The following is a 20,049-nucleotide window of genomic DNA, read 5'->3' on the forward strand; positions in this document are numbered from 1 at the left end:
GACACGTGTGTGTGTGTGTGTGTGTGTGTGTGTGTGTGTGTGTGTGCGAGAGTGAGAGAGAGGGGGAGAAAGATTAAAGCTAGCTAGATATAGATGGTAGAAAGTCGGTTGGAAAACTCACGAAAAGGCTCAGAAAACGATGAAATAGAAAGAAATGTTCCGACACCACCGGCAAGAGGGAACTACGCACAAACCATAAGAGACACACGGTTGGGAGACGGAGGAGCAAATGAAGGCTTTATTTACCCGAATACAGAACCTGTCGTGGGGAGAAGGCAGGAAAACAGTGAACACGGATGTCAACACCACAGAGCTATAAATCAACAGTTCCTTTGCTTGCCGAGCTCCAAGGTTAACGGGAGACGATGGCAACACAAACACACAAACAACCTACAAGACCATTAGGGAGCAGTCGTACCATTAACGCCAGGAGGGGGGGGGCATTGCCAACAGCAATCTGTGTACATATTGTTGTTTTAATTGATTGAATAACTTTAAATTGATTTAATTTAATCCTGAATGTTTTACATAATGGTTTCTAATTTGGAGCCAACCGATTGTAATCCAATACAAGACAATGGGGACAGCCCTGTTATTAAGATGGAGTTAGTATCTCCCAAATACCAACTCCAGAATAATTGAATAGCGTGCCTTGCTCAAAGTCCACAGCCATTTGTCAGTAAGCCTTGCCATAAGGTAAGGGCAGTAGAGTTAATCGTAGTGTTGATTTTAAATAAAGAATCGTTTTTTATTTAATTTGCTATATTTAAATTTTCATGAAAGCCTTGAAAGTCAATAATGGGGACCATCCTTTGCCGAGGTTTAGTACTCCATACGCCTGACATATGGAGCAAGCTTAGCCTGGCAATTGAGTAGTCCCATTTCCTCTTGGCCTCGCAAAGTGAGCGTGCGGCGTGCGGCGTGGTGTATATATATATTTTTTTTTAGTCTTCTGGAGTCCGTGTCATCTCAGCACAGCAGAACAAAATCCATTACAAACAAGGCAGCATCTGCCGTGCTAAACACACGCACACCCATTTCCTCACAAATCCGTAAATAGCATGTCATCAGATCCATAATGGATGTCTAGGGAAATGTTTGCAATGGTTGATTTCATAATTGCCTCTGGATCTGTATTGGCCCCGGTTTGTTCTTGGCCAAAGGATAGCATTGCATGCGATAATTGCACATAATGTTCCCGCGCTCGACAGAGGGAGAAAGTATCAGCCAAATAGCGTGGCAAACGTGAAGTCAAGGTACACGTTCTATATATGGAGCCATGCGCGTCATGCTTTTGGATATTCTTTTTCCATCAGATGCAAGGGTAAAAAAAAAAACGTCATCATGAACGTAATCCAAAAATGACAATATGTGTGAATGTATGTGTTATGTATATATTATGCAAATATGCATGATATACATAGCATATGTAGCGTTTTACACATTTCATTTCAGTGCCTCTTTCAGTTTCCCTTTCAGTTTCACTTTCAGTTTCAGTTTGGAGTAAAAAAAAAATGACACCAATCCCTCCCCCTCCCCTCCCCCCCCTCAGATCAAAGCGGGTGAGACGGCGGCGGCCATCGCCCGCGAGCTGGCGGAGCAGACCAAGAGCAACCTCCAGGCGGGGGACATCACGTCCACGGTGCGCCACATGGTGCAGCTGGTGGACCTGCTGGACGTGCAGCTGAGGAACCTCACGCCCGGCGGCAAGGACAGCGCCGCACGCAGCCTCAACAAGGTACGCCCGAGACGGACCGCAAAGGGAGGACGATCACAACGAAAGAGCGTTCTCAAAAGAGCCTTCTTTGAAAGAGCGGTGCGATAACGGACCCGGGGTGTTTGTCGTTTCTCGCTTCTCGTTTCTCTCGACAGGCGATCTGGCGGTAGCTGACAGCTAGGATGAACATTAACCCCCCCCCCACCCCCACCTGGGAAAGCCCTGCCTCACCTATCCACACTGTTTGATATCCGCACTCAGTATGGGCAGCCTCAAATGAAGGCAGTGCAATGAGACTGTTTTGTTTCTTCCATAGCGCCTTCTGCTTAAGCAGGCCTTCCTCGTTAATATCCAAGTTTGGGAGAGTTCAATCAGAGTTCTTCGTAAGTCTAATAAGTATATATTATTAATAATAACTAAGACCATTTTGAAGGGGCATGCTAACAGTTAGCAAAGCTTAGGCTTCCATACTGTCTTATATACTGTCTTGTATTGTGACAAACTTATAAATTGATAAAATTACTTTTTCCCCACTCGGCTTTGACCAGTAAGCGCACAAAAGAACAGATTTAAATGAGGCGCATTGAAGAAGCCTGGTTCTTCTCAATGTGTTATTATTATTTTATCTCACTCAAGATGGAGCTAATGCGATTAATCTTCTCAAATTCACACCCAGAGAATACCAGAGGGACCAGTAAGGCAAGGCGGAAAAAATAAAAATAGATCTGTCGGCAGAGCACCCAAACATAAGTGGAATTGAAAATGTCAGCCTGTTAATATGTTCGATCGGTGCCCCTGGAATGGGAACACCTGTTACCCCATCCCTTTTTATTTAGTTTTGGTTTCACTTTAATTTCAGCGCCGCATAAGGCCCAGCTGTCCCCCATTGAGATTTTTAGTGCCAGTCTTCTCCCTGGAAGCAGCGCTCGGGAAAGATGGACAAGAGGGGAGAGGAGAGTTATTCAGAAGAGCAACGCGATGGAACAAATTTGTGCTGATGATCAACTTGAATTTATAATGCCACTCGAAAAAAATCCAAATCAAATAAAAAGGTGCCAAAACTCGAGGGAGAGCAAAGAGATAGACGGGACACGGTACCACTTCATTTTCCCTGGCGATGATGAGGGCCCTAATGAGCGAGATCTGGCGCGAACGTTGTTTGATGAAGATTAACAAGGAGATCACCGAAGCCACAGTGGCTCCTTAGTAGACAGTCGTCTTGTCTTCTCCTCTCTAATGTTCTCCGGTTGAATCGGCTCTGCAGAGCGAAGGGAAACACACAAGACAATGAACGGAATGGTATAGAGATGAACAACGTAGATTTCCTATTATGCTCCCCTGTCCTCGCTTCTCCAAAGTCAAAAGACAAAGAGCAGCCCGAAACTCTTTCACAAGCAGTCTGGCGCGAGGCGTGATGTTTACCTCCCGATGTTCAATCACTTTGACACAATCTGCACAGAGCTAAGCGAATTAAAGATGCCTTTGATAGCGGAACTCTACACACTCCGCCGGGCAGACAAAGGGAAGGGGGGATCTGATCGGCAAAGGGCGAGATCTGTGGCTCCCTCCTCACGATCATAGCCACGCGGGCTAACGTGGCTAACGGAAGCACTCGGCGGAGAGGGGCTAACTGTTAGCGCCGTTAGCCGCCGGCGCGGAGCTCAAGAAGGCCTTCTTGTTCGTGGACGCACGGGTCTCTCTTCAGGGTAGGGGGCGCTTTATATCCTTGTCGTGGCTGCGCCGAGTACTGACCTACCTGTCGGAGATACATCTGTTTCCGGGTGCATCTAAATTTTCTCCCTCCCCCTGATTTTATGAGTCATCGTGCGTCGGGGCACATTTTACAACTGCCGCCTGTAAAATCACAGAAAGTCAGAGTGACTCCCACCTGCAGAAGTAACGTCCGTTTATCTGCAGGTCAGACATAATAGTCGCCTTGAAACTTCAGTTAAAAAGCGCGTTTGGTGGCGTCTCCCAGGTCTGGCCCCATGCGGCCCCTCACCCCGCACGCCGCCTGCTCATTAGCAAAAGGTGCTTAGCTTTCCAGGAGAGGGGGCGTAATTAATGACGGGACTGGCTCTTTACCTCGTTAGTGTCAATCGCGCGGCACTACAGTTTTGTACAACTTTCAGGTCGTTAGTTGTTTGTTGTTTTATAAGTGATGGCATTTGTCCCGGCTAATTACTCTTTTTTTTTTTTTTTTAACACTGTGATTCTCCTTGGATTTGCAGCTCCAGAAAAGAGAACGCTCCTGCAGGTTTTATGTACAGGTATTGAGACTTTGACCCAACTTGCCCGTCGATTCCATCTGTGTTTCTACCCATTCCATATTCGCCGCCACAGCGATGCATTCATTATTCATGGCCCGCCCCTCCATCGCATGCAGTGCTTGGTGATGTGGTTTCGCCCTGCTCCCCTCCTAATGTGCTTTAGTGTTTTCATTTTCTTCCCCATCCTTCCCCATTCCCTCTGAAAACACCACGATGTGCAATATATCCGTGTGTGAGTGCCCGACTGCATGTCGGAAAATATCTGCCTCGCTCCCTGTAGAGATAACGTCTCCTGGAAGTGCAACATCTCAAAAGCGGTGTGTCCAGGAAAATAAAAAACCTATTCCGAGTGGTCCAGAGTGGTGCTGGTGCTTTTCGGTTTGTTTTAACACTATCTATTGTACTTCAGCTACTGGATCGTCAGGTACCTCAAGGGAACTTAATCTCCCACTCAGGTTGAGCCCGGATGTAATTATGAACCACCATGACGCCAAACACACATGCCTGACTTTGTTTTAGTGCCGGACCCAAAGAAACCGCCAGCTCACTGCGTTCTGAGGTAAAAAACGTTAATAAATAGACGCCCTCCTGTTTTCATGACAGGGCATATATCATTGCTTTAGAATACGCCTTTGCTATGAATAATATCTTCCCTTACTGCGTTTAATCAACACTGTTAACAAGGGTACGAGTCGACGCTAAACACTACAGCTGCGTGCTCGGAGAGTATCCGATCGTGGTTTTATTGGGTGATTTGACGATAACAATGTCGATAAAATGGCCCTACACTTTTAAGCATTGCTATATCCTGTGTAATCTATAGTTTCTAGACCGCCGCGGTGTCCAAACCGGGGTGCTACCCGTCGTCCTTGATTGTTCTGAGAGGCGTGGGCGCGATTACAACCACTCAGGCCGCGGCTGACCTCCTCGCTAACACACCGTGGCGCGTTTAATTAAACACACAGTCCGCGGAGCTAACAAACATTGGCTTCAATTGGTTTAAGCCGCTCACAGGTTCATCCGCGATGAGGTATGGATGGACGAGGCCTGGGTTCTTTTTCTCCTTTTTTTTTTTTTTTTCCTCCTTCTTCCAAGCGGGTGAAATAACTCCATGGCTCCGCACTCAGTCAGCCAGAACCCATAGAGCCGTCTCTGGCTCGGCCTCATGCATAATGCATGTGTGGCCCAATTCATCTTGTTCCCTCTGTACTCAGCGCTTTCTTATGGGCTACAGGGTGACTTCTAACCATACATATATATATATATATATATATATATATATACTGTATATATGTATGTATACAGAGCGCTTTTGGAGTGACACCCTAGGGGTCACATCTCAATGTCGGCCCAGAATCCCGTCCACCTTTTGAGATAAACTTCACGACGAGATGACAGCTTCTCTGTCCCCCCCCGCCCCCGTTGTTATAACGCAGATGGCGTTCGCAAGAAAGCCGCCGCCCATTAATGGCCAGATGTTGCGTCTTAAACGTACGCACAGTCGCGCACGTCGTTTGCCAAACAACACGTCGTCTGATTGTTCTCTGAAGTCCCGGAGGCATGTCGGGCGAGAGAGAGAGAGAGAGAGAGAGAGAGAGAGCGCGAGCGCCGTGCCAACGCACAACCCTGGGATGGAAAACAAGATGGTCCCTGTGAGGACAGCAGTTGTGTTCAGCGGTGCAGTGTGCGTTGTTCACACGTAAGGCTCTGGGTATTGATAGATTGGGGGGCGATCAGGGTGGCTGGTTTGGCTCAGGAGGTAGAGCAGGTTGACTCGTAACCGGAAGGTTGCTAGTTTGATACTCTAAAGCTGTGTGTTCAGGTGTCCTTGAGCAAGACACCCTCCCCCTGACTGCTCCTGACGAGCTGGCTGTCGCCCTGCATGGTTGACTCCGCCGTCGCTGTGCGTCGGATAAAAGCGTCTGCCTGATGCCCTGAATGTGAATGTGAGTGAGTGGGGTCGTTCCAAAGGTGAGCTGATTCGAGGCGCCACCTTGAGGCGAGTTTGAGGTCTAGTTTATTTGTCGTTTATACAAATATTATTTGTACTTTGTACTTTGTATATATATAATTATTATGACTATTTCTAATCAAGTGAATCATCCATTTGAAACGGCGGATGCCTCCTCACGCTGCGTGAACGTGTGAATGTGCGCAAGCAAGTGACTGCGAGTGTGTGTCTGGCTGCAGCCGCTGTTGATAGTGTTGTGCTCGGCTCCCATTGGCAGGTTAATGGCTTCCCCACAAACGCACGCCGTTTTTCGCTTGACAACACAGAATAATGGCGCAAACATTTGTACCCCCCCCCCTCGCCCCGACAAATGGGAGGCAATGATCGCCAGACACCAGACTTTGGAGGGAGAGAGGGGGGTTAGACGGGGGGAGAAAGGACGACTCCCATCGATTAGGGAAATTGGGCAATGCTTTCTCAGAGCGACTCGGGCCCCGGCGGTCGACATAAATGGGATTAGCGGAGCAGAGGAATGGCGAAAGGCACTACGAGAAAAACACCTGTTTCGTACCAGTCTGAGAAATCGGTCGGGCCGAGGTTTCGGGGGGGGAGAGGGCATTATCGTAAAAAGGGCCGTGAAAGATTCCACATGGGGTCCCCTCGAAGGACACGGAGGAGACAAAACAATATGACGAGAAAATCAAGAGGCGGCCTGTCACAGTCTCCCTCCAGGGGCGGGTGATGAAGTGGTTATGGTGTTCCGCGAGGCGCCGGGTTCAATTCCCCCGCGTGCGCCGTCTGCCTGTACGCGCCCTTGAGCAAGATGCCCCTAACCCCAGCTTCCCCGCTCCTTTCGTAGCATGTGTCTAAATTCACACATCTGATTTATAACCGCAAATAAAGAAATAAAATGGTGCCTTCCGCCGCATGCGGCTGGGATCCAGGGCAGGTTGGCTGCCATGGGGAGGGCAGGTCTGCAGGTTTCTCTCGCTCTCTCTCTCTCTCTCTCTCTCTCTCTCTCTCTCTCTCTCTCCTCTTCTAATCTCGCTCTCTCTCTCTCTCTCTCTTTCTTCCTGAGAGCGGTGATAAAGGCATGTGTTGGGGACAGAAGCGTCCTCGTTAGCCCCAGCGGTAAATTGGCAGTTTGTAGGACGGAGCAGGTGGCTGCTCCTGTTAATGGAGATGAGGAGGGAGAGAGAGCCTTAACGATGGAGGGCGTCCATCTTGTTGATGTCATGGCGACGAGAGGAGGAATCAAATGCGGCCCTTTTCCCCTTTTGTCTGCTCCGAGGGGCACTTTGAAGTCAGGGGCCACGGTGTGCGCCTCGATGCAAAGATTGTGTTTAGAGCTTTTCAATCTGGGAAACCAATCAGGGAACTGAATGGTTTTTATTTCTGCCTGTAACAATCCCTGTCGGTTTCCGCTACAACATTGAATCCAAGCCCCAAATCAGAGATGGTACTCGTTCCCTGTGAGGCTATGAAGGACACTCACAAGCAACCTACCATCCTATCCATGACCCCCACAGAAACTGTTTCCTGTATTAGACACTAGGGCTGTCAAAATTGCTAAAAAATGACGTTTGAATATTCCCTCTAAAAAAAACACATATATTCGAACTATTTGAATCTATCTATATTTGCGCATTATGTCAATAACAGGACAAACTAATACAACGAGACATAACTACTTGTATAGGTAATTTATTTAAATAAGTAAACTAATGGCCAAGGCCGCAGACCTCGCTCTCTTTTTCTCTCTCTCTCTCTCGCTCCTCCTCACTCTCTCTGCGCATACTGGTTTAAGTTTTTTAAGTTTTGAGTGCCGATCAAGAGTTTTGTGCAAGCAACTTAAGGTCCCGACTCTTGTCGCTTGACTTGTCGCTTGACTCTTGTCTCTTGTCTTGTAGTGTTCTGGTCGCCCACTCACAAAGCAGACTGCCGCACCGCGGCTGCCCCGGGTGTGTGTTTTTCCACATTCAAATATAAATTTTCACCTTCGAATGTCTGTTTTTAAAAACCATTCGAATATATATGGGGCCGGTGTCTTCTGTGCATGTTGGCACAGAAGACCAAACCAAACCTGTTGGTTTGGTTGTATAAGCTGTGTTTTTTTACAAATGAATACATTTACAGTGATTATGTTGGAATGCAGCTAAACGCGTCATGATAATGCGAGGTCAGTAGTTTTTACCTTGAGCATAACACAATTCAAGCTGTGGTACAGTATTGCCGGTTCCTACTCAATGAGAATACATTCTGGTTTGGTCGGTGTGTTACTTTCCCCCTCATTGGGACCTTTTGCTCGAGATATTTCTGAGACATGTCCAGTAAAATCGAGAACGGTTGACCCCCGATAAGCGAACATGGCCGCCCCTGTGTATGAGATAAAGGGGGCTTTGTGCTCCACAACGGTTAAGACATTGTGTTTGGCTTCCCTGTGAGAGAGAGAGAGAGAGAGAGAGAGAGGGAGAGAGAGAGCGAGAGCGAGCCTGCATTCAGACTCCAGTCTCTGGAGTGCTTGTTGAGTTCATTTCCTTCAAATAGACTTGCTGTACATTCGTCAACATAAACAGTATTATAACACATATACAACTGAGACGTACACAGATCCAACGACACGGGGAAAAAAACGTTGTGTGCGTCTCGACTCGCAAGCCGACAAACGGCTCTGGTTGTCGTTCCAGCGCTTAGTCGTCAGCGGCCTCCGGGGGGTCTAGCAGCGATCATATATACCCGGAAAAAGTAGAATCAGAAGAGTCTCAGTGGGAGACTTCCACAAAGAGACTGCCACCACAGCCGCGGCTCTTGAAGAGGAGGAAAAAAAACCTAGCAGAGCGAGAGGGGAAAAAAAAAGCAACGCGCTCAGAGAGGGTAAAAAAAAAAAAAAGTGGTGCTGTGGAGAAAAAGTTGATCGGGGGAGCAACTTTCTCCGTTGCGAGTGAAATCATGTCATGAAAAAAGGCGAGGACGAGAAAAAAGGAGGAGAGAGAGAGAGAGGGCGAACGTGAAAAAAAGAGAGAGAGAGAGCGATGGGGGGAGGGGACACGGCGGTTGTTTACACCGCCGTGTCCTCTGTGTTTTGGCGGTGTCACCGGGGGGTGCCCTCCCACGCCACGATGAGAGGAAACAAAGAAGAAATGCAGTGTTTTGAAGGGAGAAGAAAGGGGTGCCAGGGGGGGAGAGGGTGGGGGGTTGCGAGAACAGCTTTCGCCACACACACACACAAACTGAGCGAGGTGGGGGGTGGCGGGGCAGAATGAACTAACAAGTGTAGTGTCCGGGACAGGAGAGCGACTGCCAGTAAGCCACAGTGTGGACGTCAGAAGGGAAGCAGGCAGGGAGATTTGCAACAGCGGTCCACATTCGATTTCCTACCCCTGCCCGGGGTAATTTCATCAGTCAGCAAACACACACTGACGCACGCACAAACTGACGCACAGATGCAGGCACACACAAAGACACACACACACACACACACACACACATACAGATACATGCACACACACACACACACACACACACACACACACAGACGCATGTACACGCACACACAGGCACGCACACCCTGGACTTGAACTGAACTGCTGCCCGGCCCCCACCCACCTCCTCCCCCACCTCACCTTTCCTTCCCGCTCCGTCAACACCACCCAGTGTGACAGCTTGTTCTTTATTTCCTTCCTTAGCCAAACACATCATCTTTTTAACGGGAAAAATACCCAAAATATCAAAGGTTATGTGGTGGGGGGGGGAGAGGGAGAACATCACTGACAATGTTTAGCATCGCCTTCTGCGTAACATAATATCTATGAATATTTATATATATATATATATATATATATATATATACTTTATGCAGGGTTGGTATAAACTTTGTGGGAGAGTGATCTATAGTGTGGTTTCTATAGGCGGTAGCTTTTGACAGCTCGACCAACACAGTGACCCTAGTGGGGAAAGCCTTTGAGACTTCTCTGAATGCTGGTGATGTTTTGTGGTGTTGTCGGATGCACATATCCATCTCTCGCGCTCTCTCTCTCTTTCTCTTGCTCTCTCGATCTCCCTCCTCTCTCTCTCTCTCTCTCTCTCTCTCTCTCTCTCTCGCTCCCCTCTCTTTTCTCTCTCTCTCTCTCTCACACTCACACTTTCTCCTCTTTCTCTCTCTCCCCCCCCTCGCTCTCTCTCTCTCTCTCTCTCTCTCTCTCTCTCTCTCTCTCTCTCATCTCTCTCTCATTCCTCCAGCTGAGTCTAGAAATGAGAGGCAGCATGTGAGAAAGGATGGGATAAAGCGTGTGCGTGTGTGTGTGTGTGTGTGTGTGTGCGTGCTTAACGTGTGTGTGTGTGTGTGTGTTGCGTTGACTTGTGTAGCGGGGGTGACTCCCTGTGGAAGGGGCTTGATGGTGTTAAATAGAGAACACCGCAACACCCTAGGCGGGGCATAATTGCTCACACACACTTTGTTCGTCGTTCCCCTCTCCCTGGTATGGTGCTCCCGGGTATCTTTCCCCCTCCCCGACGCTGACCCACGGTGAGGCGTCATCTCCTCGTGCAGCGAGGCTCGCGTCGGCTCCAGGAGTCGGTTGTCGTTGTTGTTGTAATCGTGTAAATATATCTCTGATGCTCCACATCTGTGGAGCATTCACAGTTTGCCCTTTAATAGGCGTGCGATGCCTCAGCGTCCTTCGTACACAGTCCATGATCTCGGCGCGCACGCACTCACAGGCATCGTACAGGCATTTCCATATCATAACACGGCTGTCGCAGATTCCGCTGTTTACGTAGGTGTCTTACGGTAAGGCCCGTGTCAAACTATGCATATTTCCTCCCCGGGGTTTCTGTGCTGAGCAGCATTTGCGGTTGCATCTTACGGGCTTAACATGTAATTAGGCTCAGCCTGCTATTGTAATGACTGTTGCCGTAGCATATATGGGCATGGTTAATTCATCTGGAGCCCGGGAATTTGCTTTGATCACGTTGCTAGGGAACAAGAAGAGCACCCTGGGAAACAACTGGAGTTGCGTCGTGTTTCGGTATCGACGCGGTGGGACCACCAGGTCGTTCGAGCTGGGGGGGGGGTTGACCGGAATAGGGTCCGGGAATAGATGTTGATACATGACTTAGTGACAGTACGTGACTTGTGGGCATTCGTGTCTTAACACACTTAAAACTGTGTTTTTTCGTTACGTCAACCTATTATTTCGTGTGGTGGAAGTCACTTTTTTCTCGTCCCCAAACGGAGCTGCCGTCATTGCACCGCCCCCCTCGCCGTCGTGTTGTCACTTAAGTGAAAGTGACGGATCGCAGCGAGGCTCATTGTTCTGGTCTAGTCTCGGACAAAGAAAGCACGCCCGGCGCTCCGCTTCCACGGCGGTTGAGTGAGCGGCTGTCGCCGGCAAACGACCCATGAGTCACTGTCAGAGCGTTCAGCTCTGTGGCTCAGAACGTTTAACCGCGTGGCCACCCCCGCTCCTGTTCCCGACGACCGGGAAGTCCACCTCGTCTCTTCCGCCCGCCCGCTGTTGTTGATGTAGCTCTGTTGTTTTTATCACTCCGTATTCTATCAATTAATCACCAATCTGTTCCCCATGAAATTGTTGTCCTCTGGCGTTCCTTTAATATCAGAGGCACTATAAAGATTGCCACTGCAGATAATGAAGAGCTGCATCCTGCTTTGACATTGTCGGTTTCTGTGTGTGTGTGTGTGTGTGTGTGTGTGTGTGTGTTTGCGTGTGTGTGCGTGTGTGTGTGTGTGTGTGTGTGTGTGTGTGTGAATCTATAAGCGATTACATATTGGTGTTACGAATCGATGGGCACATTAGCGGCAGGGTGTGGACTGATTGTGTTCCAGATGAGGCGAAGGCAGCTGCTGCTTTTTCTCGACATTCACCTCATCATCCCGACGGCCGGGCCGTTTGCTACGTTTGTAGCGACGACTCGATGGGAATCTGATCCGTTTTTCCGATGCGCACGCAAATCCTCCATTTTGTATCGACCATGAGTCTGGAACACCCCCCACTTTGACTTTGGTGTATTATGCTGTATGCGTACGACTTCCAAACTGGATGCTTGTGTGCGGTTATTGCACGCGGGCAGACCCACCCATGCACCACACAACCCGTGCGCCACCACCCCCCCACCCCACCCCACCCCCTCCGCCCGTTATCCTTTGGTGGTCTGGCCCCCCACTGTTCCCCCGAGTCATTCCGCGTGTGGCGGATTCCCTTTCAACGTCGATTGATCAAAAGGGGGGGGGTTTCCAAAACCCCCCTTCCTTCAAAACATTCATGGATGGAGTCGAGTAGAGACGCTTTCCCTCCCTCCTCCCCTCCCCTCCCTCCCCTCCCTCCCCTCCCTCCGCTCCATACACTCTACAAACGAAACCCGCCATCAGATAAACACATGAATAATAAAAGGCAGTGAAGTGGGAGGTCACGCATGAGCAGAGCCGGGAGAAGCCGGTGATGAACGGCAGACCCTGGTCTCCTCCGGGCACTCCTCCTCCTCACTCCTCCTCCTCCTCACTCCTCCTCCTCCGCCTGACCCTCTCTCCCCGCCCCGGCGTCGGCCGCTGCCGGAGAGGCACCTGGCCGGATGTTAGCCTTAATAGCTTTGCAATAAGCTATCTCCCAGAAAGGCCCCTCTAAAACAAGGCCGGGCGCGGCGCGGCTAATAGCGCCTGTTTATTCATGTGGCTCAGGTGCCTCCGCTCGGATGGAGAGGGGCCGCGGCGGGAATAAATGAGCTTGCTTGACCAATTAGTATTCTATTCATAAATCTCGCCATTGGCATTTTTAAATCTTTAATGGCTTTCAATTTTTCATCTTGTCTCGGGCAGAGGTTGTCCGGGGGGGACAACCTCTTCTACCAGCCCTCCCTCCCCCCCACCCCCCCCCCCCCCCCCCCAGCCCAACCAGGCTTATTAGCTGTTCCATTGTTGTAAAGAGGGGAATTAAGGCCCGCATAATGGTGGTTAAGTTATATTAATATGCAGCATTTGATCCGACTTAATGGCTGGCCACAGGTGGTACCCGGAGCCTGACAACGCTAGCGAGCCAGGCTATGGATGTTTGTGTGCGTCCGGAAACATGTCCAGAGACATCCGGAAAACAAACGGCAGTGGGAGTGGATGAGCGTTGATATCCTGAAACTGGTCTCGTCGACGTTTAGTCTGTGCAAAGAGTTGTTTGGAGCGCAGAACGAAAAGAAGCGGTAATACTCGCCTGTGTTATTCTGCCCAATCTGCCAGAAATGATCCAATCACCAGCTTTCATTTCTGTTAGAACCCGTGCCTTTTCATTCGGCTGGTCTTGCATGTCTCGTTTCAGTGTTTCTCTGTGTCAATATGAAAACATTTCATCCACTCTTCACTCGTGCCATTTCCCGAAAAGCTCAAAGCAACACCTACCACCTCACCGTCGTGTAAACCAACACCTGTCTCATCAACCACTACTAAACAGCACCTATTACCAAATCACCACGTGAACCAAGACCAACCAATTCACCTACCAAACCAACCACGTCAAAACAACACCACTTACAAAATCACCATGTCAACCGAGACCTACCAAATCACATCCAAAACCAACCACGTCAAAACAACACCACTTACAAAATCACCGTGTCAACCGAGACCTACCAAATCACATCCAAAACCAACCACGTCAAAACAACACCTCCCAAACTATTCATCTGAGACACCGACTGAATCACGCACCGAGCCGCCGTGCCAAAACAGCTCTACCTCATCAACAGTCAGCACCGCCCTCTCCATTCACCCTCTCCAAACCATCCATGTCAAACAACGCCCCCCTTTCCCACAACCTCAAAAAACGACCACCCCTTCCTTTCAATCCTCTCTCTGTCTCTAACTCTTACCCCTCTCGTGCCCCAGGCCATGGTGGAGACGGTGAACAACCTGCTGCAGCCCCAGGCCCAGGCGGCCTGGAGGGAGCTGGGCACCGGGGCCCAGCTGAGGGCCGCCACCACCCTGCTGGACACGGTGGAGCAGGGCGCCTTCGTCCTGGCCGACAACCTGCTGAAGACGGACATCGTGCAGGAGAACACCGACAACATCCGTGAGTAGGGCCGGCCATGTGTGGGTTCTAATGGTGAACGGACTGCGTTTATACCGCACTTTTCGAACCAGTGGCCAAATTTACCGTTTACCTAATTTTATCCTTTACACTTAATGCACACGAGGGATTGAGGGTCACGAGACAAGCTACATTTTGGTTCCTCTATTTGTCTTGTACCATTTTTGAAATTGACAATAGAGCTGACTTTGACTTTGACACAGCGCTGCGCAATATTGCCTGACATTCACCCGTTCATGCACACATCAGATGCAACACAGACGGCGGTGTCAGACACGCGAGGCATCAGCCAGCGCGTCAGGAGCAATTAGGGTGAGGTGCCTTGCTCAGGGAAACCTCAACACTCTGATGCCATAGGAGGAGCCGGGGATCGAACTAGCAACCTTCTGGTTACCAGCACAACCCGCTCTAGCTCCTGAGTCACATGCCGCCCCGCGTTAGTGTGTGCAGGGGCCTCTGTGGGTTGGATGTGCAAAAACAAAGCGGGGTTCTTGTTCCAGGGCCCTGTGAGTGAAAGGGGGGGGGGGGGGACTATAATTAACATTACATATTGTGTTAAATTGCACCAGTGTCACAGCGTCACTTTAGTAATTGTTTGTTTGCCGCGGTTGCTTTTATCGTTTTTCATCAACTCCAATGAGACACGACTAATAATGTTTTTTCGTTTGTTTCTGGGGTCTCGGGCCTTTGATGAAAACGCACACCAGAAAGTGAGACCGCGGAAAAAGAGCAATGTTTGCTAATGCGAACACTTAGCCTTTTTTGTTGTTGACGCTGTTGTTGTTGTGTACGTCTGTTGTTTCCCTTTGACAACCTCCCCCGCTCTACACTATGGCTTCACGTCTAATAAAAGACGCGCGTCGCGAGCGTGTCCCGGGGGGGGCATCGCGGGAACACGGAGAAGCGCCTTCGCGGCGCGACTTTAGCGCCTGGCTCGGCTGGCAGTTGGCAGCGCCGGTTGGCTGTTTTGACGCTCGCGCTCGTCACCGGGCGTCTGGGGCCCGGAGGCCGGCGTGCTGCGCGCCCTGGTACGGCCCGGGGCTACGTCTCGCCGGCCGGTGGGTGGTGCTAGAGGAGCCCGCGCTGGCGTTTTCCGATCCGGGGAGCGATGACGTTGACCCTGGACGCTGCCAGGGGACGTTGGGGGAGTAGAGGCGATCGTAGGTTTTAAGGTTTTGAGCGAGGCCTTCGCGTCGTGCACGCTGTCGGTCGGTCGGTCGGTCGTTATCATTAAGTAAATGATGAAATGGAATGAGTATAAATGGGTATGTTGAGCACACGCACAAAAGCGAGCCGGTCCACGCGGACACACAAGCGTGCACGTGCACATAGACACGCGCACGAGCACAAAAGACGCACGCTCACGCGCGCAGACGTATAATATGTGAAAGATAATATAATTTATCGCTCTCGTTTGCCGAGGCCAGTGGGACTTCTCTGCTTTTGCTGCTGCCATGGCAACCTCAAAAATATAGGTCCGAGCATATGAAAGGAGGCGAGCTTAAAGAGAATTAATAAAAGTGGAATTTATCGTGGCGGGGCACGGAATTCATTGGAGTATTAAGGAGATTCTGACTGTGTGTGTGTGTGTGTGTGTGTGTGTGTGTGTGTGTGTGTGTGTGTGTGTGTGTGTGTGTGTGTGTGAGAATGTGAGGGGAGGGTGGTGTGAGGAGACAATCCGGCTGGAATTCAAAAGGGATTTTTATGGTGTGCACAGTGGAAGTGTTGTTAATCACACGGTGGTGGTGCATTAGCTTAGCCCTTCTCTCCCTTGTTATGCTCCCCCCGTGTTTATACGGCTCCTGTGTGGTTGATTCTTAAACCCGGTTCCTGCAGAAGTCTTTCAGGCGGCCTATTATGTTATTTTTTAAGTACTACAAGACCTTATCATTGTCATATAAAATGACCATTGTGTTTGCCGCGGTTAGATCTAACACGGAAGAATAGAAGCAAATTGGATGAGAAAAGTGCTTTTTTTTTCGCTGGCTTCACTTAAAGGCTATTTGCTGAAGTGGGCTTTCTGGAATCTGATCCGATTTGATTCAAGTTGTTGACTCCATGTCTTTTCTTTAGATTCAAAGCGGAAGAACGTGTTCCATTCCCAATGTGTTTGTTTGTGTAGGTGTGTGCGTTTGTGTGCGCGGGCGTGGGTCTGTGTGTTTGCAGGGCCGGAGCTTTGTCTACGCCCCGCGTTTCCCCTTCGGTAATCTCACAAACAGATTCCGACCGATTACCGTGCTATTTAAACCAGCTTTGATGGTGTTGCCTTTGGGCCGCTACATCTTTCCCCGGCATGAAAGACATCTCCTAAAGCTAGTCTAAAGCGCTGTTATGCACTCCAAATAAGTACAAGGAGAGAGCGGGGGGGGGGGGAAATAAATTGCGTTTCTCTTGATTCCCAAATCGTAGGAGAGTTGATGTGTTATCTGGAGTATTGTCTCATTGTAGTGGGAGAGTGTCTTGGCGAGGAAGCCCGTTTGAATGGTAATACGAAGATCTGTATTTTTGGCTGCAGGTTCAGTGTTCAAAACGCCAGATTGGAATCACAAGTGATTTTTTTTTCGGGCGGGGAGAGAGGGAGAGATGAATGTTCCCATCCCGGATCACGAGTGCTTTTTAAGGGACACCATAAACGTGCCTCCCAAGCTAAACATGTCACGGTGTGATCGTGAATAATTTAACAGCTGGGCGTAAAAAAAGCAAAATGGGTGCGATCCACTGGCACACTTTTTTGCACCACTCGTTGTTTGAGATTGCCACAGCAGATGAATTGATTCATCTCTCGCCGTTCTGAAACCCAGAGACGATGGTGGCATTTGATTCAAAAGAGATGAAATTCTGGGACATCGAAGGGAAAGAAGAGGCGAGGGGGACGGGGGAGAGGATAGGGGTCTCCACAATTTCAGGATTGGACCTCACCCCTTCTGCTCAACCCGTTCGCAGAGTTGTATCACATCATCATAACATCTTTTCTTATTGTATGGAGCGATCTTCGGACGCAGAGCTCCGCCCCCTCCCTCCGCCGGCACGCGGGCCGCAGATGTTGCGACGCCTGCCTCGTGAAAGCACCACGCATGCCTTCATCCATTTATGTATGGCTCCTCGCCGCGTCTCCCTGCCACTCTCTGGCCTTCAGTTATTCATGCTGTAGATACGTATTCCTTTATTTCTACCCAGAACAAAGAGACATCCCATCGCTTCATGCGGAGAGGAGCTCCCCATTCCGGCGTGGCACTTCTTTGTGTTTGAACTCGCTCCATAATAGGCCTTAAGAGACACACACACACACACACACACACACACACACACACACACTGGTACGCACGCACACACACAACCAACAATACGCCAGTCCCTCTCCCGAGAGAAAGAGGGCCCCTGGACACACTACCAAGGGGTGGCATGTGGCTCAGGAGCTAGAGCGGGCTGTGCTGGTAACCGGCAGGTTGCGAGTTCGATCCCCGGCTCCTCCTGTAGCGGGAGAGTGTCGAGGTGTCCCTGAGCTCTTTCACACGTGTGCCGGTCGTCGAATCAAAGCGGGAACGCCGGGTGTTTGAAGTGCACAGTTGGGGGAAAAAAGGTGAGGCGGGAAAAAAAACTCATTCATTTTTTATCTCTGACTACAAGGGGCTGTTTTAATTGGACGGCGTTGATCACTAACGCGGCGCACGGGGATGGCTTCGCGACGGGGGAAACACACAGCGGGCCGGATTTCACAGGGTCTCCCTCTCCTCTCTCTCTCTCTCTCTCGCCTCACTCGCCCGGTGCCACGGGGGGGGTGGGGGGGGCGTCTCAATTATTCATGGGGAGCCGCGCCGTGATTCGGACGGAGGTGTTTGCCGTTGCTGCCGTTGGCGGGCTCGCACACGTCAGACCGTTTACCGTCCACGCACAGAGCGGGCGAGGCGTGCTAAAGAGGACATGCGCGATGATGGATGGCGATGTGGCGATGTGGAGTGGGACCGGGGAATGATTTGGAAGCGGGACGCACACGGGAGCACAAAGAGATGGACGGCGGTATGGTAATGTCGCAGCCTATGGGGGAATGGAAACCAGCAGTGCATCGTATATATCTTCTCAAAGTTACATTAATAGATAAAGGTGAGGTAGAGACGAGAGGCGATGGGTGTTGGGGGTGTTGGACCGCTAGAAATAGCACAAGGAAAGCATCACGATTGAGTTTGTTTGCGTTTCTTTTCATCTCGTGTAATGCTTCCCTCTTGAAATGATTTGAGGTCGCCAATTCTAAAACCGACCGTTTTGAGAGATTTGTGACTCAACATCAATGAAAGAAGAACACACTCCTCTACTCTTGCGCTCCCTCCCTCTCCTTCGTGAGCAATAGCCCCGTCAGCCGCCCCGATGTATATTATTGAAACGTTGTCTTGTGTACACTTGTTGAAAACAGACAGGGCGGCAGGTAGCTCAGGAGGTAGAGCGGGTTGGCTGGTCACTGCAAGGTTGCTTAGTTAGACTAGTTAGATAGAGTGTCGAGGTGTCCCTGAGCAAGCCACCTCACCCTAACTACTCCCGACGAGCTGGCTGACGCCTTGCATGGTGGACTCCGCCGTCGGTGTGTGAATGTGTGCATGAATGAGTGAATGTCAGGCCATACTTAAAGCGCTTTGGATAAAAGCGCTTTATAAATGCAGTCGATTTACCTTTGGTGTTCTCTTCCTCCAGAGCTGGAGGTGGCCAGGATGAGCACGGACGGCACCCTGCCCGACCTGAGGTTCCCCCAGACGGGCGGCCAGGGTAACTCCATCCACCTGTCGGCCAACACCCTGAAACAGCACGGCCGGAACGGTAAGCCTCCAACCCGCGGCTACAGTCGCCTCACGCCCAGGATGAGTCCCTCTGGGTGGTTGTACTGCATAGCGGTCTTTTCTTTTGCGCGGTTGCTCTTTTGTGTGTGTTAACTTTTGAACAAGTTGACACTTTACAAAGAGGTGACGAAACATATGGCCATGAGTTTTGACTGCCGTCGAAACGCTGCCGTTTTGGATGCATTGCAATTACCGCTTTTAACACCCACGCCGAGTGCCGTTTTGAGAATATCGTTCGTGTCCTGCACAAAAGTGCGACACTTCAATACTCTAACACTAACATTCTAGAAATACCCTTTTCCTTTCTGGAGTGTATACGTAAATGTACCCACTGCACGCAAAGCACATCCTACCATCACCAAAAGGGAACAGCCTCTATTGAAAAAGACCATCGCAAACAAACAGCCAATTGTCATTGTCCTCATCACCATCGTCACCATCATCATCGTCGTTACAGAATTATCTTCATCATGGTCGTGTTTATTATCGCCAGGCAACCGACCTGTCAACCCGTGTCACCCGTCTGACGCCGCGCTTTCTCTAGCGTTTGACGCGCGATTCGGTTTCATGAAAGCCGCTGGAGACGCCCCACAGCGGGGGGAGGGGGAGGAGGGGGAGGGGAGGGGGGGGTACAGGCATGAAAGAGACTCAGGAAATGAACGAGTGAGAGACACATTAAGAAGTGAAAGTCTGTCTGAACCCGGTGTGACGCAGGAGGGCTGATCGCCGTCGTCCAGAACGAAGACCGGTTCACTTTCTTTTCTTTACTTTCTTTACTTTCTTTACTTTCTTTCGTTGCGCGTCGTCGACTTGGTTCTTTGGTTCTTAATCGATCTGTTTCTGAGTCGTCCCGTCCAGGGATCCCAGACAGACACCTTTTCAAGGAAATCAGATTTTATAATCCTCCCTTGAAACACGGGGAGGTCACACACACACACACACACACACACACACACACACACAGAGACACGCAGACACACACACACACACACACACACACACACACACACACACACACACCCAGAGACACGCAGACACACGCACACACACACACACACGCACACACACACACACACCCAGAGACATGCAGACACACACACACACACACGTACACACACACACGTACACACACACACACACACACACACCCACCCAGAGACACGCAGACACACACACACACACACACACACACACC

The 20,049-nt window shown here is 50.1% G+C and overlaps 1 protein-coding gene across 1 annotated transcript in view; it reads left to right on the forward strand.

The window, feature by feature from the left end:
• The window catches only part of LOC311368742 (adhesion G protein-coupled receptor L3-like), a gene marked incomplete at its 3' end in the record, with an annotated part of 50,511 nt that overhangs the window by 23,537 nt on the left and 6,925 nt on the right, over positions 1-20,049 (forward strand). Inside the window, exons 4-8 of the mRNA XM_084487527.1 lie at positions 1,553-1,738; positions 3,949-3,987; positions 13,827-14,010; positions 18,712-18,834; positions 19,569-19,602. Coding sequence (XP_084343653.1) covers positions 1,553-1,738; positions 3,949-3,987; positions 13,827-14,010; positions 18,712-18,834; positions 19,569-19,602 — 566 coding nt within the window. The remainder of the gene's footprint in view (positions 1-1,552; positions 1,739-3,948; positions 3,988-13,826; positions 14,011-18,711; positions 18,835-19,568; positions 19,603-20,049) is intronic.

The sequence above is a fragment of the Micromesistius poutassou genome (assembly GCF_964030765.1).
Source record: "Micromesistius poutassou genome assembly, chromosome: 23".
NCBI lineage: Eukaryota > Metazoa > Chordata > Actinopteri > Gadiformes > Gadidae > Micromesistius > Micromesistius poutassou.